This window comes from Suncus etruscus, chromosome 11 (assembly GCF_024139225.1).
Source record: "Suncus etruscus isolate mSunEtr1 chromosome 11, mSunEtr1.pri.cur, whole genome shotgun sequence".
Lineage (NCBI taxonomy): Eukaryota > Metazoa > Chordata > Mammalia > Eulipotyphla > Soricidae > Suncus > Suncus etruscus.
In genome coordinates this window covers 61,848,784-61,873,467 of record NC_064858.1, presented here as the reverse complement: position 1 = coordinate 61,873,467, position 24,684 = coordinate 61,848,784, and the positions used below count along the sequence as shown (strand labels likewise).

At 40.9% G+C, this 24,684-nt stretch overlaps 1 protein-coding gene and 1 pseudogene across 1 annotated transcript in view; both read left to right on the top strand.

The window, feature by feature from the left end:
- The window catches only part of SLC41A2 (solute carrier family 41 member 2), a 157,812-nt gene that overhangs the window by 16,509 nt on the left and 116,619 nt on the right, over positions 1-24,684 (top strand). The window contains exon 2 of the mRNA XM_049783156.1: positions 24,328-24,435. Within this exon, the coding sequence (XP_049639113.1) occupies positions 24,328-24,435 (108 nt within the window). The remainder of the gene's footprint in view (positions 1-24,327; positions 24,436-24,684) is intronic.
- LOC126023311 (uncharacterized) lies at positions 21,052-21,191 on the top strand (annotated as a pseudogene).

Genomic DNA, 24,684 nt, shown 5'->3' with positions numbered 1-24,684 from the left:
ACAATCTTCAGACCTCCCAGGCTGAACTGAAAAGGGCTTCACCATCCCCCTACCAAAACTAGCACTATTTAATTTATATTAAAGCAACAATGGGCCGGCCCAGTGGCCATAGAGGTAAGGTGTCTGCCTTGCAAGAGCTAGCCAAGGAAGGACCGCGGTTTGATCCCCCGAGTCCCATATGGTCCCCCCAAGCGAGGGACAATTTCTGAGCGCTTAGCCAGGAGTAACCCCTGAGCATCAAACGGGTGTGGCTCGAAAAAACAAAAACAAACAAAAAAAAACAACTGGCCTGGCGCCCAAACCCTGAACTGACTTGAACCCTGGACCCAAGTAGAAGACTGCAACAATGGTGAATGCTTTGGCCTTATGTTATGTTGGCTTGTCACAGCTTTCTTAAGCTGGACTGAGAATGGAGAGCTCAGAACACACGTGGTGTCTGTTCTGAACATGGTGGAGGCTCCTCCAGGTGGGACATACACTAGAAATGAAGGGGAGAGAGCTGAAAAATTTGGAGTGACTCCCACCAGAGGAATAGTCACCTGACCTTTCTCCTACCTTTTTCGAGGACCATGGCCTTCCAAACTGCAAATAAGAGGTCACTGATTGGAAAAAAGCTGGAAAGAAACCTTCTTGGAAAGGTACTACTAGCAGGCAGAGTAATGGATTCCCTGCAACCCAGATTCTTTAGTGCTTTAATATTTGTTTTCAGAATTCTGGGGAAATTGCATGTTAGAGTTTTGAAAGTTCTCAGCTAAAAAAGAAAGAAAGTTCTCAGCTATCCTAGTGAATGTTTCTCAATTGCTCTGATATCTTATTGTATATCTTATGTAGCAACTTATTCTCAAATTATATCTGCAAAAATTTCTGATCTCTTTGTCCACAGAAATAGATGGACAAGGAACTTGGATACTATAGACTATTATTAACAGTGCTCAATATAAGAGTGTTTTAGGGGCTGGAGCAGTGGCACAAGCAGTAGGGCATTTGCCTTGCACATGCTAACCTGGGATGGACTGCGATTCTATCCTTCAGCATTTCATGTGGTCCCCCAAGCCAGGAGAGATTTTTGAGCGCATAGCCAGGTGTAACCCCTGAGTGTACAGGGTGTGGCCCAAAAACCGGAAGAAAAAAATAATGTTTTAGCAAACTTATTTTCAAACTATATATCTGTGGAAATATTCTTGTGATTTTTGTTTAATGAAGTTTATGAAAAGGAACTCGGTTGTTCTAGACTTGTATTACAGTGCTCAGTTGTAAGAATGTTTAAGAATTTTCTAATTAAGTGTATCTGAAGAAAAGTTTTAATGTTTATGTTCAGAGAAGTCTATGAAAAGTGTTGTGAGATGAGAAAATTATGAAAAAAGCTGATTGTTTTGAGAATGTATACAGTTTAAACTTCGTTGCTATTACAGCCAACTTTTTTTTTTTTTTTTTTTTTGGTTTTTGGGCCACACCCGGTGACGCTCAGGGGTTACTCCTGGCTATGCGCTCAGAAGTCGCTCCTGGCTTGGGGGACCATATGGGACGCCGGGGGATCGAACCGCGGTCCGTCCTAGGCTAGCGCAGGCAAGGCAGGCACCTTACCTTTAGCGCCACTGCCCGGCCCCATACAGCCAACTTTTACTGTGCCTATGTAAAATAACCATTTTTGCAAATTCTGTCCTGGGGTTCCTGCCTCTAGAAGAGAACAATAGAACATGGCTTTTGTATCCTTCAATGTTTTGAACAAAAAGGGGCAGTTGTTGGGTTATACCTTATTTTACCTAAAACAACGTTTATCCTTGGTTTCTTTGTATCTGTTTGCTTACAACTTGGTTTCACCCAAAACAAAGATTGTCTTGTAAACGTGGGTGGGTTTACTGCCTCACCCAGGGTGATCTCTGTATTCAGTAAAAATGGTAGTTCTGGCAGGCAGTGAGCTCCGTACTAGGTAGAAGACTGCCTGACTACACATGCTTCACCCACAGCCTTGCCTGGATTGTTTCTTGTGTGACCCTGATTTAGACTCATTGGAAGTAAGGTGCATGGTGGGTGATTTTACAACAATAATGTCTTTTTATTTTAAATCCCATATATGAGTGAGACTATTCTGCATCTCTCTCCTTTTTTTTGTTTTGTTTTGTTTTGTTCACACTGGTGGTGCTCTAGGACTACTCCTGGCTCTGCGTCCAGAAATCAATCCTGGCAGGCTCAGAGGACAACATGGGATAACGGGGTTTGAATCACTGTCCTGGATTGGATGCATGCAAGGCAAACACTCACCACTGTGCCATCTCTCTGGCTCCTTTCTCCCTCCTTCTGACTTATTTCACTCAGCATAATACTTTCCATGTTTGTCTATGTATAGAAAAATTTAATAACTTCATTTTTCTGATGGGTGCATAGTATTCCATCGTGTATATGTACCACTGTTTCTTTTTTTTAATTTGGTTTTTGGGTTACACCTGACAGTATTCAAGGGTTACTACTGGCTCCGTGCTCAGAAATTGCTCTTGGCATTCTTGTGGGACCATATGGGATGCAGGGAATCAAACCATTATCTGTCCTGGATGGGCTGCATGTAAGGCAATTGCCCTGTTGCTGTGCTATCTCTCCAGTCTCTTACCACAGTTTCTTTAGCCACTCATCTGTTCATTATTGGGAATCTGGTTGTTTTTAAATAGCACTGCCATGAATATAAGTATGCCTAAGGTATTTTTGTATTGTGTTTTTGTGTTCCTAGTGCAGGAGCCCTGTCTTACTGCTATTCATTTTTTAGTCTGTTTTCTTTTTTCTTTTTAACAAGCCCATAATGAAATTTTATTTTATTATTTTTAATATCTTTATTTAAATACCTTAATTACAAACATGATTGTGGTTGGGTTTCAGTCATGTTCACCAGTGCAACATTCCCATCACCAATTTTTATACTGTTTTCTACCTTCTATATTTTCTTAGCAGTGTTCTCATCTGGGAGCTCCTGTATCTTTTGCTCAGCTTCTGTTACTCTGTTTTTCAGAGCTTTATTGCTTTCTTTATATCTCCAACCATATTCTTCATTCTGTCATCTCTTTTTTTTTTTTTGTTTGTTTGTTTGTTTTGGGGGGGTCACGACACCCAGCAGTGCTCAGGGGTTACTCCTGGCTTTCTGCTCAGAAATCACTTCTGGCAGGCTCAGGGGACCATATGGGATGCCGGGATTGAACCACTGTCCTTCTGCATGCAGTGCAAATGCCTTACCTCCATGCTACCTCTCTGGCCCCATTCTATCATTTCTGATTGTAGTAGGTTTTTCTTTTTCTTTTTTCAGCCCTGCAGTATGTTTTTCATTTCAACTCTCATACTTTCTTGTGCTTTGCTGACTACCTATGCTATTTCTTTGAACCATTGATCATGGTGTCACTAAAGAAAGACATTGTTTGATGATTTACTGGTGTTAATGTCTTCAGTGATACTGTGGATTGCTCTGTGTTCCCCATTGGTTTTTTAATGTTCTTACTATGTTAGGAGTGAGTCTTCATAGTTAGAACCCCTAACTATACATGCTGAGTGACAGGCAAGAGAGACAGTACAGTAGGTAAGTGCTTGCCTTGCTGACCCAAGTCTATTCCCCAGCATCTCATATGGTCCCCTGAGCAACACCAGGAATTATCCCTGTGTTTAGAGCCAGGAGTAACCTGGAACATCACTATATGTGACTTCCAGAGCCAACCCTCCAAAAAGAAGATGCTGAGGTGTTAAGCCAAGATTGCTCTCTTTTTTCTTTGACCATCTTTACCACATTATTGAACAAGTAATGTGAGCAGAGTGTAATTTGTGGTCAGTTGTGCTTTAGAGCTGTGGTGTGGGCTCATTTGCATGGCACAGGTCAGGTAAGAAAGCTGCTGGAGGGGCCAGGTGGTGGCGCTAGAGGTAAGGTGCCTGCCTTGCCTGCACTAGCCTTGGACGGACCGTGGTTCGATCCCCTGGCGTCCAATATGGTCCCCCAAGCCAGGAGCAACTTCTGAGCTCATAGCCAGGAGTAACCCCTGAGCATCACCAGGTGTGGCCCAAAAAATAAAATAAAATAAAATAAAGCTGCTGGAATCTGGCTCTGCTTCCCATTCTGGGTTAGGTCCTACAATGTCAGTCAGAGGACTGACTCATCTGGAATAGCAGAGCAGCAGATGGAAGGTCAGGAAGGAGCTGTGGTATGGGCCTGTTTGCAGACATATCCATGTGTGGAAGCTTTGCCTCTTATTCCAACGTAGGCTCAGTGACATCAGCCAAAAGCAGGCCTCACCTGGAGGGGCAGTGAAGGTCTGTATAAAGAAGTTCTGTATAAAAATTTTGGCCCCCCAAAAATGAAATTGCTGATGTTAGGTTAAATGTGTGTATTTGAAAGCAATTTGACAGTATCTACAAGATTTTAAATATACTTAACACATTTAATATATAAATACTTTTTAAAAATTTTGTTTTATTTTTTTGGGGGGGGTCAAACTTGGCCATACTCAGAGCTTACTCCTGGCTTAGGGAGTAAGGGATCACTTTGGGGACTATGAGGCATGACAAGGGTTGAACTCAGATTTGTGGCATGCAAAACAAATGTTTTATCCTCTGTATTGTTACACCAATCTCCTGTTTTACCATGCCTTTATTAACATTGATTTTCATGAATGTTTTCATTTTTGCTAATTAAAAGGAAAATATTACTGCATTATAGTTAATATAATTTTATTAATATATTCACATGTTTATATATTCATATGGTTTAATTATTAATATTTAACACCTTTTGGTTTTATGGTATATTTTCTTAATCTTTCCTTCTTAAAAATATTTTTGATATAATTTTTATTTTGATCAAAGTGGCTTACATATCTTTCACAGTAATATTTTAGGCACATATTAACAATGTGTCAGGGGAATTCCCATCAACAAAGTTGTCCTCCCTCAACCCCCGTTCCCATCTTGCATCCCATATCCCCCACCCTCAACCCCCGGGCTGCTAGTATAGATGGTTCCCTCTGTGTCTAGCTTACTATTTAGTGATCATACAACTGTTTGGTCTTGATAACCTCCACTCTTTCCCCTTCTATTTGAGAGGCAGTACTAGATAGTTCAAGTTATATGGTTTTGTTTGAAGAAAAGAAGAGCAATAAAATGGGGTAAAAATCAAATAAGCCGAAAATGGACGTAGTGCTTTTAGAGGTTCTCAACCTCAGTTTGAGAGAGAAAAGGGAAAAAGGGAGTGAAACACCACAACCATACAAAAGGAGATCTCACATAAAAAAATTTAAAAAACCAGTGAGCACTACAGCAATAAAGAAAAGCACCGCATAATAACCACAGTCCTGAAATGAAAACATAACAGAGCGCAAAAAGGGAAAAGGAAAAAAAAATTGGAGACAACAACTTCAATATCTAAACCCAAACAAAGAGATCAAAAATATAAATAAATAGATAATTAAATAAATATGATTATTTTGTGCTGTTTTTTTTTTTTTTCCTGCACAGGCATAGTAAATATTGGGGACATTAGAGAGGGAATTCCCTTGGCCTAAAAGCTACAAGGTTTCTCTTTCTTTGAAGTATACTGTCATGGGAATAACTATAGACTCCTTGCATGTTCATTTCCTCTCCCCTTGGTGCCTTTGTGGTGTGTGGAAGGCTTCAGCTCCATCATGGGTGATAAAATCAGACCTCTATATTTAGAGATCTTGGTATCTGCACGGGTCCAGGAATGGGACTTATGATGAAGACTTTCTTTGCCATTCTAGAAGTTCTGTTTTTTCAGTGTCATTTTAATCCATCTTCTTTAGTTGGTGGTCTTGGTCATTGCGCTGATCCCAATAGGGAGTCTGGGATAGAGTTTCCAAAAGACCCGTTCCCTTGCAGTTGTCTCAGTCAGACCTTTGGAATTAGAGATCTTGGATGTTGTATAGATCATAGACCAAAACCTAGACTAGGGCTTTTTTGTTGCTTCCACGATACATTCTGCTCAATCATGGTTGTCACAGTCAGTCATCTGTAGATAGCGATCTTGGCTTTTGCACAAATCAAAGGGTGACAAGTCTTCTGATTTTTTTTCTTATCAGTAGATGGCGAAGTAGAACAACCTGTTCTTAGATCAAGTTGTTCCCATTTCCTCGTTGTCAGGATATCATATTAGAAGTGGCCCATGTTGGTGCCAGAGCAGTATTAAGAAGAACCGGAGGGGAGGTTACTGAAGCTATTGTGGAGAACTGTGTCATTTCTGTCTGGGATCCAGGGTTCAAGGCTGGACAGTCAGTGTCTAATCACCTGGGGTCTAAGTTTGGTCCACATGACATATGTTCAAGGTGGGAGGTGCCCCTGTATCGTAAAAAGTATGAGTTCTTATCCCTAGTAGATAAGAACTTGTTTTTATATGCAAGATTTCCCCCCTTTTTTTAGTATGCCTTTGAGGAAGAGATGGTGCTACATTATATTGCTGGTGCATTTGGAGGTGGAAAGAAAAGGTAACAGAAACTAGACTAAAATTAAAAATATATATGCTCGGGGCCGGAGAGATAGCATGGAGGTAAAGCGTTTGCCTTTCATGCAGGAGGTCATCGGTTCGAATCCCGGCGTCCCATATGGTCCCCCGTGCCTGCCAGGAGCAATTTCTGAGCCTGGAGCCAGGAATAACCCCTGAGCACTGCCAGGTGTGACCCCAAAAAAAAAAAAATATATATATGCTCACATATATATAAAGAAAAAAGAATTTTTAGGATGAATTTTAAAAAGTAATTAAAGGAACAAAGTGATGCAGGAGACTACCTTACATTTGGGGAAAAACAGATTAAGTGGTAGTATTGCATAGGCCTTAAATTTATGAAGGAAATATAGGCTTCCCCATTGTCTTGAGATTTTCTTGTGGGTGTGGGCTCCAGGGTGTATTTTCATCTCACCACTTGGCCTTCTTGAGGTTGAGAAAAGATTTGCAGCAGAGAGGTCTTGGGTAGAGTTCTTGCAGTAGGGATCCTTTTGGAACTAAGTCTGGTAACGAACAACAGTCCACGTTAGGGAGAGATGATAAGGAGGGCCACACAGCATGAGTCAGCAGGGATGTTGATTGTATTTTTTTTTTTTTGCCGGGGACAAAGTGTGGGTCTGAGTGGGTGTCCCTTCGCTTGGGTTCTGGGTACCAGCTCATTGGGATAGGAGGTCAGTCTTGATGCCTAATGAATTAAGAACTGAGGGTGAAGAGCTTTAATAAGGTGGGAAATTGAGTTGGGATTGGAAGGTTGAAGAGATATTCAGATTTCTGAAGTGGGAAGAGGGGATACTATATGGGAGGGCTATATACACTATAGGTATGGGTTGTTTACAATTTAGGTTTGGCTCTCAAGGAGGAGTCCTATCTCAGTGTGGTCGAGCCCACATATAAACATATAGTAGTTAGCTTAGGTATAACTTTAGAATAGAGGAGGGGAGAGCAAGAAATAAGCTGAGTACAGCAAGATAGGTAAGTATAGTACATCTAAGGTACAGAAAGTAATAGGTCATCTTTTGGATATATATAGGTTTCACATCTTGAGCACTAGGTGTTTACCCTATGCAGCATTGTCCATAGCGTCTTATATAACAACCTTCCTTTACTAAATAGGAGGTAGCAGTGTGGTTTTTATTTAACAAGGATTGAACTGATGATAGTGAGGAGGAAAGAGTAGAAGAAAAGTGAGGAAAAAAAGAAGTAGTGAGAAGAGAGGAGAAAAGAGCAATGGAATGTTAGGTTTGCTTGAATGTGTTCGATGAGTAGATTCTGTAGTATAAGTCTGTGGGTCACAGTTGCTATTTCAGTGGTCTGGCTGGTCACATACTTCTGGTCCTAAAAGAGGACATAACCTAGAAATAAATGTTATGTTAAAGTGTTTTATCAAGACATTTTCATAATGCAAGCTGAATATGCTATCTAATGTGACTAAGCACCATGGTGTCACCGTAGGTTGTCCAAGAACCCCTGTAAAATACAAGCAGAGAGGTTATTTTAAATATAGTAAGCTTAAAGCATTAAAGTATATTGTTATGAAATGCTTCCATTGGAGTCAATGACTCCCCATCGTATTCTTTACCTGAGTTCAGATCCTTTAAGATCCCTTAGATATTATTATGGGCCTTTGTAGTAAAGCCTTATTACTTACCTGTTCTCTCTATTCTGTTGTTTCTGCTGTTGCTGGTTTCTTTATGGTATAATGTGTAGTTGAGACTTTGTGTTGTTCCTCTTCCACTTGTTTTGGGCCCTACTCCCCCATATATGTTGATTATTACAGTGCTTGGAGTTTCTACCCTGTTACACTATTATTTGATCATGGAGTATTGGTTCTATATATGGTGTATATTCTAGGTACTTCAGAATAGTGCTATCATTCTGTGTTTGTCTTTCATCTTCTGGCTTACTTCATTTAACATAATATTTTCTAGGTTCATCCAGGTTGCTATCATGTCTACGATTGTATCATTTCTAACTGCTATGTAGTATTCCATTGTGTATAGATACCACATCTTTTTTTTTTTTTTTAGATACCACATCTTAATGATCCACTCATCTATTTTTGGACATCGAGGTTGGTTCCAAGACTTGGCTATTATACTGAGTGCTGTGATAAATATAGTGGGGTGCACACATACTTTGGGATGAATGTCCTTCTGACTTGGGGTAGATACCTAGGAGAGCAATTGCTGGGTCAAATGGCAGCTCAATTCTGAGTTCCTTGAGCACTCTCCAGACTGTTCTCCATAGGAATTGGACTAGAGGGCATTCCCACCAGCAGTGGATGAGAGTGCCTTTCATGCCGCATCCCCGCCAACAGAGATTGTTCCCATTATTTTTGATGTGAGCCATCCTCACTGGTGTAAAGTGGTACCTCATTGTTGTCTTAATTTGGATTTCCCTAATGATGAGTGAAGGTGAGCATGTTTTCATGTGTTTGTTGGCCATCATTGGGTCTTCCTCAGAGAAGTGTCTATTTATTTCATCTCCCCATTTTTCTATGGCTTTATTTGGTTTTGAGGGGCTCATATTTCTGAGTGCTTTGTATATTTTGGATATCAGCCCTTTATCTGACATGTTGAGTGCAAAGATTTTTTTCCCACTTAGTTAACAGTCTTCCTTTGTTAAGTAGTGTTTCTTTTGCCATGCAGAAGCTTTTTAATTTGGTGTAGTCCCATTTGTTTATATTTGATGCTAAAGTTCTTGCCATTGGCATTCTATCATCAAAGACTTTTTTGATACATAGGTCTTCGAGTGTTCTGCCTATTTTTTCCTCAATAAACTTTATAGATTCGGGTCTGATTTCAAGGTCTTTAATCCATTTTGAGTTGACTTGTATATGGAGTGAGGTATGGGTCAATTTTCAATTTCTTACAGATGGTTTTCCAGTTGTACCAACACCATTTGTTAAAAAGACTTTCTTTGTGCCATTTCAAGTTCTTGGCTCTTTTGTCAAATATTAGTTGACTGTATATCTGGGGCCTTATGTCTGGAAATTCTGTCCTAACCCACTGGTCTGAGGCTCTGTCCTTGTATCGGTACCATGCTGTTTTGATCACTATTGCTTTATAATATAGCTTCAGGTTAGGTAAAGTGATGCCACCCAGCTTCTTGTTTTTTAGTATGTGTTTGACTATCCTGGATCTTTTGTGGTTCCAGATGAATTTTATGATTGATGTTCTAAGTCTTTTAAGAATGATGTCTGGGGGCCGGGCGGTGGCGCTGGAGGTAAGGTGCCTGCCTTACCTGCGCTAGCCTAGGAGACGGACCGCGGTTCGATCCCCCGGCGTCCCATATGGTCCCCCAAGCCAGGAGCGACTTCTGAGCGCATAGCCAGGAGTAACCCCTGAGCGTTACCGGGTGTGGCCCAAAAACCAAAAAAAAAAAAAAAAAAAAAAAAGAATGATGTCTGAATTTGATGGGGATTGCATTAAATCTGTATAGGAGTTTGGGTAGGATAATCATTTTGACTATGCTGATTTTTCCATTTCCTTAGATCCTCTTCAATTTCTTTCTGAAGTGTTTTGAAGTTTGCCCGGTATAAGTACTTCACTTCCCTTGTAAGGTTGATTCCTAGGTACTTGATGTTTTTTGATACTATTTTAAGTGGAGTTATATTCTTTTTTTTTTTTTTTTTTTTTTTTTTTTGGTTTTTGGGCCACACCCGTTTGATGCTCAGGGGTTACTCCTGGCTAAGTGCTCAGAAATTGCCCCTGGCTTGGGGGGACCATATGGGACGCCGGGGGATCGAACCGCGGTCCGTTCCTTGGCTAGCACTTACAAGGCAAGACACCTTATCTCTAGCGCCACCTTCCCGGCCCCTGGAGTTATATTCTTAATCTCTCTCTCCTCAACCTCGTTTGTATACAGAAACGCTACTGTTTTGTGTATTGACTTTGTAACCAGCCATTTTGCTGTATTGGTTTATTGTTTCTAGGAGTTTTACTGTGGACTGTTTAGGGTTTTCCATGTATATCATCATGTCATCTGCAAAAAGAGATAGTTTGAATTCCTCTTTCCCTATTTGAATTCCTTTGATTCCCTTCTCTTATCTGATTGCTATTGCTAGGACTTCTAAGACTATGTTGAATAAGAGTGGAGAGAGTGGACATCCTTACCTCCTGACCTTAGTGGAAATGCTTTCAGTTTTTCACCATTAAGGATAATGCTGGCTGTGGGCTTTTCATAGATAGCTGTAACTATCTTGAGAAAGGTTCTTTCCAGGCCTATTTTGCTTAGTGTTTTCAACATGAATGGTTGTTGGATTTTGTCAAATGCCTCTCTGCATCGATTGATATGAGCATGTGGTTTTTGTCTTTTTTTATTATTGATGTGGTGTATGATGTTGATTGATTTGCATATGATGAAACCCAGGGATGTATAATGGTATATAATCTTTTTGATGTAGTGCTGGATTCATTTGGCTAAGATTTTGTTGAGTCTTTTTGCATCTATAATCATTAGTGAGATTGGTCTATAGTTCTCTTTCTTGGTGGTATCTTTGCCCTCTTTGGGAATCAGAGTGATATTATTCTCATAAAAGAATTGGGGAGAATTCCTGTCTTTTTAATAGTTTGGAAGAGCCTGTGGGTCAGTGGAAGTAATTCTTCTCAGAATGTTTGATAGAATTCACCTGTAAAATTATCTGGACCTTCCCAGTGTCCCATATGGTCCCCCGTGCCTGCCAGGAGCTATTTCTGAGCAGACAGCCAGGAGTTACCCCTGAGCAATGCCGGGTGTGGCCCCCCCCCCACACAAAAAAATTATCTGGACCTGGACTTTTGTTCTTGGGGTGTTTCTTAATTACTGTTTCAATTTCCTTCGAGATGATTGGCCTGTTTAGGCTTTCTAAATCCTCCTTTTCTAGTCTTGGAAGATGGTATTTTTCCAGCAATCTGTCACTTTCTTCTAGATTCTCTAGCTGAGTATAGTTGTTCATAATATGTTCTAATGATGTGTTGGATTTCTTGAGGTTCTGTTGTAATCTCTAATCTCTCCCCTTTCACTTGTGATCCTGCTTATTTTGGGTGTTTTCCCTCTTTTTTTTTTTTTTTTGGTGAGTCTTGCCAGTAGTTTGTTTATCTTGTTTATTTTTCAAAAAACAAACTCCTGGTCTCGTTGATTTTCTGTATTGTTTTCTTAGTTTCTATGTTGTTTATTTTTGCTTTGGTTTTTATTATTTCGTGTCTTCTGGTTGTATTTGGATTTCTTTGTTGCTGTTTTCTAGCTCCTTAAGATGGTTCTTTAAGCTGCAATTTTGTCGTTTTCCTCTTTCCTGACATAGGATTGTATTGCTATGAGTTTCCCCCTGATTACTGCTTTTGCTGTGTTCCACAAGTTTTGACAATTTGTTTCTTCATTGTTGTTTGTCTCAAGGAATCTTTTTATTTCTTCCCTGTGTACCTCTTTGATCCAGCTGTTTTAGAGCAGCATGTTGTTTAATTTCCAGGTGTTGGATTTTCTCCATTGGTTCTTTTTTTGTTTTTTGTTTTTTTCAGGCCACACCTATTTGATGCTCAGGGGTTATTCCTGGCTAAGCGCTCAGAAATTGCCCCTGGCATGGGGGGACCATATGGTATGCTGGGGAATCGAACTGCGGTCCTGATCCTTGGCTAGCGCTTGCAAGGCAGATACCTTACCTCTAGCGCCACCTCGCTGGCCCCATTTCTCCATTGGTTCTTTTTACAGTCAATTTTGACCTCTGTTGCATAGTGATCTGACAAAGTGCTTCTAATGATCCTTACCTTAGTGTTTTTATGCAGGTTAGATTTGTATCCTAAGGCATGGTCTATTCTGGAGAAGGTTCCATGTGGACTTGAGAAGAATGTGCATTCTGCTTTCTGTGGGTGGGTCCATTAGCCCTAGTTCTTCTAATTTTTCATTTAGGGCTCTTATTTTGTTGTTAGTTTTCTGTCTGGTGGATCTGTGCAGTGGTAATACTGGAGTATTAAAATATTCTACTACTATCACATTTCCTTTCATGTGTTTATCCAATTTTGCAAGCAGTTGCCATACATATTTTGATGGCTCTGCATTAGGTGTGTAGATATTAACCAGTGTTAGCACTTCTTGGTCTAGTGTTCCCCTGATCAGTAAATAGTGACCCTGTTTGTCTCTGATCACTTTCTTGAGGTTGAATGCAATTTGGTCTGATATAAGAATGGCCGTCCCTGCTTTTTTTGTTTTCCATTGACCTGGATAATTGATTTTCATCCTTTTATTCTAAGCCTGTGTCTATCCTGTACTTGTAGGTGTGTTTCTTGCAGGCACCAAAAATCTGGTTTATGTTTTCTAATCCAGTTCTCAATTATGTGTCTTTTAATGGGAGAGTTTAGTCCATTAACATTTAAGGAGATGATTGACAGAGAGAGCTGTTGTGCAGTTGTATTGTTTAGGGTGGTTGTTGTTACAATTGGGGGTTTGGATTGTGTAATTCGTCTCTGAGTAGGTCATTTAGGGTCGGTTTGTTTGTGCAAATAATGTGCGTTCATTTTTGTTTGAGAATGATTTTAGTATTCCCTCCCATATGAATGAGAGTTTTGCTGGATAGTGGACTCTAGGTTGAAAATATCTTTCATTCAGTCATTTAAATATGTCATTCCACTGTCTTCTTGCTTGAAGATCTGGTTTGATTCTAATGTTCCTTCCTTTGTATGTGAGGGTATTTTTCTCCCTTATTGCTTTAAGTAGGTCACCATTCTCTTTGTTTCTTGCCATTTCAATTACTATGTGTCTTGGAGTTGGTTTGTTAGGGTCTGTTTTGTTGGGGACTCTTTTCAATTCCTGGATTTGCTCAGACACGTCTTTCCAGAGGGTGGGAAATTTTTCTGCTATTATTTTCCTGACTAATTGTTCTTCCCCTTTCCCTGTTTCCTCCCCTTCTGGTATATCTGCAATTCTTAGATTGTTTCTTTTGTCTTTGTTCATTAAATACTGGACTTTTACTTCCAGTGCTTTACCTTCTATTTCTTTGTTGGCTTCTTTGTTGTCTTTTGTTTGCAGTTTATCTTTGATTTCTTCTATTTGATTCTTGAGCTGTGCAATTCTGCTCTTCTGACTTTCTACGGTTTTTGTATTTTAATTCTGTTTGTATGAAGTCTTTCATGTTTTGTAGCAACTATTAAGTTGGTTCATTTGTTCATCTATTGATTTCTTGTGATCTCTGGCCAGTGTGTCTTTCATTTCTTCTAGCATGGCTTGTAATTCTATTCTCATGACTGCTTTTAGGTCTTCCTCTCTTGGGTCTGTGTGTTTTGGTGGACTTGGAAACTTGTTGAGTTAAATAATAAAAAAATCCTTGGATGGTGATGGAGGCCTTTCTCCTCCAGCCCAGAACCACATGTAAGCACCTCCTGTTCAGCTGGTGGTTCTGAGGTGATCTCGGCGGGTAAACAACTCACTCACAGGCAGGTTCTAAGAAATAACAGCTTTATTTGCCCTGGCCAACATGTGTGGCCTATAATCTTAAACCTATTTAAGCATGGCCTTGTCAGCTTGCCCTGCATTTAGCTTCTTTCAGCCATCTCTCCTCCTGCTACCTCTTCATCCAGGCAAATCTCTTTGCCCTTCTGGCCAAAAGCCTTTTGTTACCTCCCAAAGACACCTCCTGGAAATGGGAGGTCTACTAGCAGGTAAGGTTACACCAGAGGAAATGGGGGGTGTGGTTACAGAAATTTGTTCTGATTTCTCTCCATCTCCCCTGTTGTTAATGTTTTCCTTAGTTTACCCATCTTTCTTTGCATTTATTGGCTTGGCTTGGAGTACAGTGCCTTCAGGTTTCAGCCTGCTTTTGCCACCTGTGGCATGGGGCTGGGTCCCTTCTCGGTGTGTGGTTTTACGTGAGTACGTTGGGTGATGTCGCTGAGTTTTGGTCCTTCCCTCATCCTCCAGTCAAACTTGGTCAATTGCCATCCCCTTCCTGCCAGACAGTGCAGGTTCACTCCTGGCCAAAATGGTAGAGGGCGCCATTGAGTCTAGATCACTAGCCCTCTACACTTGGGAGCCAGCCTGAGCTTTTTTCTTGCCCCTCTAGTCACTGGTCCCCCTGCCTCTCTGTCTCCCTGGGCTGTATGATAGCTTGATGAGTTGGCGATCCCCACAAGTGCTCCCACAGGCTTTTCTCCCGGCTTCATGGACCTAGGGTCCCCTGGGCTGCCAGTGTTATATCGAAGAGTGGGCTCCTTTGGGTGGATGCTCACCACACGCTTGGGTCAGTGGCCTTCCCGCCCTCCCCTGCCTGTCCTAGGGACTCACGGCTCCCTTAAATGGTCGCCTTCCACATGCTCTGGTGGCGACCTCCCGCACTCCCCTGGCCTGTCCCAGTAACTCACGGTTCCCTTGAATGGGTGCCTTCCACGCACTTTGGTTGGTGTTCTCCAGCACTCCCCCTGGTCTGTTCCAGGGACTCAATCCCTTGAATGGGCGTGCGCCTTCCACGCATTCTGGTCTGCGGTCTCCCGCACTCCCTTCTTAAAAATTTAAAACAAATTTTGGGTCACTTTCAGCAATTTTCAGGACTTACTCCTAGCTCTGCACTCAAGGAGGGATCACTTCTGGTGGTATTTGAGGAGTCACATGTGGTGTCAGGGATTGAACCTTAGTCATCCATGTTAAGATATGCATCCTAGGGCACGGAGAGATAGTATAGCGGCATTTGCCTTGCAAGCAGCCGATCCAGGACCAAAGGTGGTTGGTTCGAATCCCGGTGTCCCATATGGTCCCCCGTGCCTGCCAGGAGCTATTTCTGAGCAGACAGCCAGGAGTAACACCTGAGCACTGCCGGGTGTGGCCCAAAAACAAAAACAAAAACAAAAAAAAGATATGCATCCTACCCAATTTACCATCTTTCTATTATCCTCCTCCTCCTCCTCCTCCTCCTCCTCCTCCTCCTCCTCCTTCTTCTTCTTCTACTTCTACTTCTTCGGTTTTTGGGTCACACCTGGTGGCGCTCAGGGATTACTCCTGGTTCTACGCTCAGAAATCACTGCTGGCAGGCTTGGGGGACCATTTGAGATGCTGGGATTCTAACCACCGTCCTTTTGCATGCAAGGCAAATGCCCTACCTCGATGCTATCTCTCCGGTCTTATGATATTTCCTTCTTAAAAAGTTCACTCATTCTTTACATGACTGAAACCCAAACACAATCATGTATGTAATCAAGGTGTTTAAATAAAATATATAAAAAAGACAATATAAAGGATAGTGATTAGCATATTGTAAATCCTTAATAAATTTAAGTCATATTAGAATATTAAATAAATTAATGATTACAACAAAAACAAACAAAATTAATAAATTTAAGTTATAAGTATCATAACTCTCATCATTCTCTCCACTGTAACCACCACTAGAAAATAACATTTATTTCAGGACAGCAAAAGGACTTAAAGAAAAGAGAAAAATTGGGCCTGGAGCAACAGTATGGGACTTGCTGTACATATAGCCAATCCCCAGTACCACATATAATTCTCTGAGCCCCACCAGATCACAGAACCAGTAGTAAACTCTGAGTACTATAAAGTGTATGGAGAGAGAGAGAGAGAGAGAGAGAGAGAGAGAGAGAGAGAGAGAGAGAGAGAGAGAGAGAGATATGGGGGAGAGAGAGAGGGAAAAAAAAGTTCACTCATGGGGCCAGAGAGATAATACAGTAAGTTATGTTGTTGCCTTAAACATACCCAATCCAGACAATCCAGATACAATCCTGACACCATGAGCAGTAACCCTAAGCAGTGAACCAGGAATAAGCCCTGAGCACAACTGAATGTGTGCCCAAGTCCCACCGAAGTTCCCCCAAATTAATAAATTTGGGGACCATATGGAGTACCAGGGCCTGAGCCCAGGTCAGCCACATGCAAAGCAAGCACCCATATAATTTGTTAGATTAGCATGTGTATAATTGGAAGTCCCTTTCTGATTTCATGAACTTTAATACTGCTACCAGTATTAAAAGTTATAAAAATCAACCAAATACTTTTAAAGACTTACTTAATAGAGCCAGGAGTAACCCCTGAGCACTGCTGGGTGTGACCCCCCCAAAAAAAACAAAAACAAAAACAAAACAAAAAAAAATACAATCCCATATAATTTTCATTATTTTAAAACACACAAGCACAAGAGATAGAACAGCATGTAGGGCATGCCTTGCATGCAATCAACTTGGGTTTGATCCTCCTTGATATTCCATATGGTACTCCAAGTACCTCCAGGAGTATTTTACCTAGCTCAGAACAAGGAGGAATCCCTTAGCCCTTCCTGGCTCCCAGGGTAGGGTAGAAATTTTTAAGGCAGAATACTTACATAATTAATTATGTATAGTCCTCTGGTATAATCTTAATTGGGGGACTTGTGGACAAAGTAATTGTACATGGGTTCTGCCTTATTTTTCTTAATGTTCTTTGACTGTAAGTTCAATATTTAGGTGTCAGCAAGGGGATTTCATTTGAGAACTCTGTTTATGGGGGATTGTCCTTCCACTGTAACTTTACCTTCTCCTCTTTGCATCATTGTTCTCATAATTAAAAATAAAAAAAATAAAAAAAAATAAAAAGAAGTGATCCTTGATCACAGAGCCAGGGGTAAGCCTTGAGGACAGTGTTGCCCTGGTGCCCCTCTCCTTGCAGAAAAACATATAAAAGGCATTCAAGCAAGAAAGGGGAAAATAATTTTTTGTTACATGACATGGCATGATTTTATTTATTTATTTATTTATTTTTGGTTTTTGGGTCACACCCACCCAGTGGTCAGGGGTTCCTCATGGCTCTGCACTCAGAACTTGCTCCTGGCAGGCACTAGGGATCATATGGGATGCTAGAATTTGAACCGCCATCAGTTCAGTGTAAGACAAATGCCCTATCACTGTGCTATCTCTCTGGCCCCATGACATGATTTTATACATAGAAGACCCAGAAGGCTTTATGAAAAACTATTGTGTTATTAGAGTAACAGTGATATAGTATTGACTATATATCTACATGAAAACAACCATTAGAAAAATTAAAACAAACTGTATGACTACATCAAAAACAATATACCTAGAAATAAATTTAATTAAAGATGTAAAAGACCTCCTTTACCTCAAAAAACCAATGCTACTGAAGGAAATAGAATATTAAAAACAAAACAATCTAGACACCTGGAGAATGCTCATGAAATGGATGAATAAATGCTATTAATGTGGCCATATTACCTAAAACAACATGCAGATTCAATGTAATCCCTCTCAAAATGAATGTCATTATTTATAGAAATAGTCATAAAATTAATTTGGGAGGCGGGAAATATAGCACAGCTGTAGGGCATTTGCCTTGCACACAACCAATCCATATGGTTCCCCATGCCTACCAAAAGTGATTTCTGAATGCAGAGGCCAGGAGTAACCCCTGAGCACTGCTGGGTGTGACCCAAAAACCAAAAATAAATAAATAAGTAAATAAAATAGATTTGAAACTATGTGGTCTTCATATAGTCAAAGCACTCATGAGGAAAAAAGAATCAAAGAAGATATTGCATGCACTTCTTAACTTCACACTAAACTGCTCAGTAAACAAAGATAGCATGGTATTAGAATAAAAATATACACAGCTCAATGGAACAAGTCCACAAATATATTAATAGCTAATTAAAAGCTTAAGATCTAAAACTAACAAAAGTATCTTCAATAATTGGTCTTGGAAATATTAAATAGCCTAACACAAAGACTGAAAATCAACTACTTTCTTTTTTTGGTTTTTGGGTCACACCCGGCAGTGCTCAGGGGTTACTCCTGGCTCTATGCTCAGAAATTGGCCCTGGCAGGCACAGGGGACCATATGGGATGCCGGGATTCGAAGCACCATCCTTCTGCATGGAAGGCAAATGTTTACCTCCATGTTATCTCGTCAGCCCCTCAACGACTTTCTTATATTTATTTTATTCTTGGAAATGTGGGATCCAGAGATATAAGAACTAATTAAAGCACATGCCTTGCATGTGGCCAACTCTAGTTCAGTCCTCAGCACTGTGTTGTCATGGCTAGACCTAGAGGTCCCTGAGCACAAGCAGATGTGACTCTGTAGGCTCCTGAGAACCATCAGAGTGACCCGGGTATCACAGGCCCAAAGCAGCTCTGCATCATTGAGTCCTTCCATTGAATTGACCAGCCTAATTGATGGAGAATCACTGGAATGGGCTTCCAGGCTCCTGGAGCATCACTTGCTAACAACACCCTCACCTCTTAAAAACATGTTTTTGTAGGGGCAAGAGAGATAGCACAGTAGCAGGGCGTTTGCCTTGCATGCAGCCGATCCAGGACAGACAGTGGTTTGAATCTGGTATCCCACATGGTCCCCCCCGTGCCTGCCTGGAGCAATATGTGAGCACAGAGACAGGAGTAACCCCTGAGCACTGCCAGGTGTGACCCAAAAAGCCAACAACAACAATAACAACAACAAAATACATGTTTTTTTTTTTTTTTTTTTGTGGCTTTTGGGTCACACCCGGCAGCGCTCAGGGGTTACTCCTGGCTCCAAGCTCAGAAATTGCTCCTGGCAGGCACAGGGGACAATATGGGACGCCGGGATTCGAACCGATGACCTTCTGCATGAAAGGCAAATGCCTTACCTCCATGCTATCTCTTCGGCCCCCAAAATACATGTTTTTGTAGTTTTATATTCAATAGCAAGGGAAACAAAATAAAAAATAAACAAGTAGGATTATATTAGACAAAGTCTTCCCCAATGGAAGGAACATTTTCCCAATGAAGGAAATAATCATAAAAATAAAAAGACAACTTTTATTTTATAAAAAGACAACTTAATTCATTGGAGAATATATTTGCACATCATATAATAGATAGTGTATATAAAAGATAGTGTATAATATTAGAGCATATAAAGATTTCATAGAAGTCAGTATTACAACCAACCTGATTAAATTTGGCAGAGGGCAGGAGACAGGCAAGAACATGTGCTTTGTCTACATGTGTGAGACTCAGAGTCAATCATAAAGGAAATAATAAAGATCAAAAAGTAGGGGGAAAGCACCTGAGAGATAGGTAGGGCATTTGCCTTGCACACAGCCACAGCCAACCCATGATGGATGGTGATTCAAATTCCGGCGTCTTATATGGTCCCCAAGCCTGCCAGGAGCGATTTCTGAGCACAGAGCCAGGAGTAACCCCTGAGCACTGCTGGGTGTGACCCAAAGCCAAAAACTAAAAAAAAAAAAAAAAAAATAGGGTAAAATCTATGAAATTAAAATTATGAAAACTAGTTAAAGATAATCAATGAGGCAAGTAACTTTGTACCAGACAGATGATATTATGGATAAGGTTCTTGCCTTCCTTATGATTGACCCAGGGGCTAGAGAGATAGCATGGAGGTAAAGCATTTGCCAAGCATTTGCCTTGCATGCGGAAGGAAGGTAGTTCGAATCCCAGCATCCTATATGGTCCCCTGAGCCTGCCAGGAGCGATTTCTGAGCATAGAGCCAAGAGTAACCCCCACGCACTGCCAGATATGACCCAAAACCAAAAACAAAAACTTGGGGCCGGCGAGGTGGCATTAGAGGTAAGGTGTCTGCCTTGCAAGCGCTAGCCAAGGAAGGACCACAGTTCGATCCCCCTCCCCCAGCGTTCCCCAAGCCAGGGGCAATTTCTGAGCGCTTAGCCAGGAGTAACCCCTGAGCATCAAACGGGTGTGGCCTGAAAAAAAAAAAAAAAAAGAATGGGGCCGGAGAGATAGCACAGTGAGCATTTGCCTTGCAAGCAGCCGATCCAGGACCTAAGGTGGTTGGTTGAATCCCGGTGTCCCATATGGTCCCCTGTGCCTACCAGGAGTGACTTCTGAGCATAGAGCCAGGAGTAACCCTGAGCGCGATCGGGTTTGACCTAAAAACCAAACAAAAAACAAACAAACAAAAAACCTTATGATTGACCCAGTACATTATCTAGATTCTAGAGCTACAAATGTTCCTCTGAGCATTGCCAGGAGTGACCCCTGAGCATTGCTGGATGTGCCCCCAAAACCAAAAAGACAAAAACTAGAAAGATATAGCTTGTTTCTTAAAAAGATCAAAAAAGAAATCTTCAGATTTTTTTTTTGTTTGTTTGTTTTTGGGCCACACCCAGCGTTGCTCAGGGGTTACTCCTGGCTGTCTGCTCAGAAATAGCTCCTGGCAGGCACGGGGGACCATATGGAACACCGGGATTCGAACCAACCACCTTTGGTCCTGGATCAGCTGCTAGCAAGGCAAACGCCGCTGTGCTATCTCTCCGGGCCCGAAATCTTCAGAAATTTTATCTGAAAATTCCAGTAAACAGTTAAAGCAGAATTTATAGTAATCCTAGATAGGCTCTTTGGAAAAATAAAATGAGAACATGCCCAAATTTATTTAAGACAACAATATAGGACCCAGCTCGGTGGCACTAGAGGTGAGGTGTCTGCCTTGCCAGGCTAGCCTAGGACTGACCGCGGTTCGATCCCCTGGCATCCCATATGGTCCCCCAAGCCAGGAGCGACTTCTGAGCGCATAGCCAAGAGTAACCCCTGAGCATTACCGGGTGTGGCCCAAAAACAAACAAACAAAAAAAGACAACAATATACTTGCCTGTCAGGTGGTTTCGTCTGCGTGAGGCTCGCCCATTTCACTCTGGGTGTGCTGACCCCTCCAATTTCCCCAAATGTGGGAAACTCGACTGCACAATTTGTGGCAGTGCGGACTGAGTTTGCACTTTCCCCTTTAAAAAAATACAATAATATAACTCTGATACCGAAGATTTTAATTTTAAAAACTTAAACTTGAGGCTTTAATGATTGTATAGTGGGTAGGTCACTTGCTTTCACACAGCTAATCCAGGTTCAGTACCTGACACCAAGAGTAGGCCCTGAGCACAGAGACCACCAGTAGTAAGTTTTGAATGCCACCACATGTAGCTCCAAATCAAATGATAATAATAATGATAATATTTTACCATGAATAGAAATTTCATTAACAAAAGATATAAATAGAATTCAGCAATATGAAAAACATACACTGAACAAGTATAGACTAGTCCATGGATACAAATCTAGTTCAATACTTGAAAATTAATGTAATTTTACCATATTAACAGCCCAAAAGGCGTTTGCCTTTCATGCAGACGGATGGCTTATGCTGTTAGGTTATGATGCATCACAAGTATTCTTATTCTTATTTCCAAGTAGGGATGTTTTATTTTATTTTTTGTGGTTGGTTATTTCTTGGCCACACCAATAGTACTCAGTTTACTCTTGGCTTTGTACTCAGAATTACTCCTGTTAGGCCACGGGACCATATGGAATGCCAGGAATCAAATCCAGGTTGGCCACATGCAAGGCCAACACCCTACCCACTGTGCTATCACTCCAGCCCGTGGAGGGCTCTTTTTATCTATTCTTTTTATGAGCTTGATGAGTTTTTGTCTAAATGTCAGAAATGGGAGACTTAAAATTCCTAAAATCAGTTATGTCCTTTTCTTTTTGTTTTTGTTTTTGTTGCTAAGAAAGGTAGTCCCCCCCCCCCCTTTTTTATTGTTATTTGTTTTGGGGCTGCACCTGATGGTGCTTAGGGGTTTACTCCTGGCTCTGCACTCAGAAATCTCTCCTGGCATGCTCGGGGAACCATATGGGGATGCCAGGGATTGAAATCAGATTGGTCCCAGGTCGGCTGTATGCAAAGCAAACACCCTACCCCTGTGCTATCTCGCTCAGGCCCCCTCACCCTGATTTTTGTTGTTGTTGTTGTTGTTGTTGTTGTTTTGTTTTTTTGGGTCACACCCAGCAGCGCTCAGGGGTTACTCCTGGCTCTACGCTCAGAAATTGCTCCTGGCAGATTCAGGGGATCATATCAGATGCCGGGATTCGAGCCACCATCCTTCTGCATGCAAGGCAAATGCCTTACCTCCATGCTATCTCTCTGGCCCCTCCCCCTTATTTTTATTATAACATTGTGATTTACCAAGTTGTTCATAGTTAAGTTGTTTCATCATCAAATGTTCAAACACCAATCCCACCACCAGTGTGACCTTCCCTTCACTAGTGTCCCCAATCTCCCACCCACCACCACCTACCACAAACAAATTTACTTCATATTGCTTGTTACTACACAAAGGCAAATGGAATTATTAAAACTTAGATAACAAGGGTTAAATTTTAAATGATTGTTGTATCTCTCCATGGTATTACTAAAGTCAGTGTCTAAGGATTTACTGAACTGTGGTGGATGCTAGTTGGAGCCTTCTGTGTTACTATTTAGGTTCACTGAGCTTGGTAGATTACTACGTAACTTCTTCTTGAGATTTCCTGTGATATACTGGGCTGACACTACTATAAAATATTGAAGTGTCAGCATGTGGAGAATGATCTGGTTAATGATCCATGTATATTGGAGAAGAATGTGTATCCAGGTTTCTGGGGATGAAGTGTCCTAAATATATACTAGGCCTCTTTCTTCCATTTCTCTTTTCAAGGCTAGTATATTTTTTTTGGGTTTCAGTCTGGTTGACATATCAAGTGTTGACAGGCCGTGTTGAGGTCTCCCACAATTATTGTGTTGTTATTGATATTCTCTTTCAAATTTGTCAATAATTGTATGAGATATTTTCCTGGTCTCTTATTGGGTGCATATATGTTTAGTAGTGGGATTTCTTCCTGTTACATATATCCCTTGATTAGTACAAAGTATCCATCTTTGTCTCTTACAACTTTTCTGAGTCTAAAATTTGTGTCATCTGATATTAATATAGCCACTCCAGCTTCTTTAAAGGTGTTGTTTGCTTGGATGATTTTTCTCCAGTCTTTGATTTTGACTCTATATTTGTTCTGACTATTTAGGTGTGTTTCTTATAGGCAGCAGAAGGTTGGATTCATCTTTTTGATCTATTTCACCACTCTGTGTCTCTTAACTGGTACATTTAATCCATTGACATTGAGGGAGATGATAGTCATGGGGTTCGATATCATCCCTTTTTATCGATTTTTAAGGAAAGTTATCTAACTAACTTCATTATTTGTGAAATCTTATATTACTACTATAGTGTTTTATCTGTGGGGTTTTAATCAGTGTTAAAACCAATGTTTAAATTTCAGATGGATTGGGGTGTCAAGGGAACTTTGATGGTGCATAGTGCCTAGCTTTAATATCAATGCTGTAAATGTAAACACTTGTAACAATACTATATAAACTCTTATTAGACACTGAAATCAGTCAGTAATTAATTTAAACAAATTCAGGATTTCTGGTTCTTGAGTCTGTGCTCTTACATACTATATTGACTGTTGCCTTAAAAACAAAAAGTGAGGGGCCGGTGGGATAGCATGGAGATAAGGTGATTGCCTTTCATGCAGAAGGACGGTGGTGCCAGCCAGGGGCGATTTCTGAGCGTAGAGCCAGGAGTAACCCCTGAGTGACCCCCCTCAAAAAAATAAAAAGAAAACAAAAAGTGAGAGGTTGGAGAGATAGCACAGTGGTAGGGCGGCATGTACCTTGCACACGGCTAACCGGGGACAGACCCGAGTACTATTCCTGGCATCCCATATGGTTCCCTGAGCCTGCCAGGATCAACTTCTGAGTGCAGAGCCAGGAGTAAACCAAGTGCCACCAGGTATGGCCCAAAAACAACAACAACAAAAGTGAAACCCAAGAGCATTAGCGGTAGATATGCTGTTTATTGTGGAATATAGTGATGATCAGCTATCACTGTCAACTGAATGATGAGAGTAAATGAAATAGTCACTGATAAAATGACCTATGCCATTTGGAATATAGGTACAACGTTGGAAAAATGAGTTTTAGAAGTGTCCTTGTTCTAAGTGTTTTTCTTAGGATATAAAATTTTTATTTTTATTTTCTCTTACAGCATTGGGAAGTGTTCAAAAAGGTTACTGAAGTTTTCATTTTAGTTCCTGCTCTTCTTGGTCTCAAAGGAAACTTGGAAATGACATTGGCGTCCAGATTGTCCACTGCAGTAAGTTCTTCTTACCATACATGATATATATTCTCTGAGACGGTTCTCTACTAAAAAGAATTTATATCAGGAAAACTAGGGGCCTGGGGAGGATGTTGAGTAAGGGGGGGTTTTTGACTCTGCTATAGGTTGCTCATGGTAGTAGAATTTTTTTCTTTCTGACAATCTGTGAACTTGGGGGTCATGCTTGATACCTTATTCTGAATTTTTTTATTAGTTTTTTTTTGGGGGGGGCACATTCAGCACTGC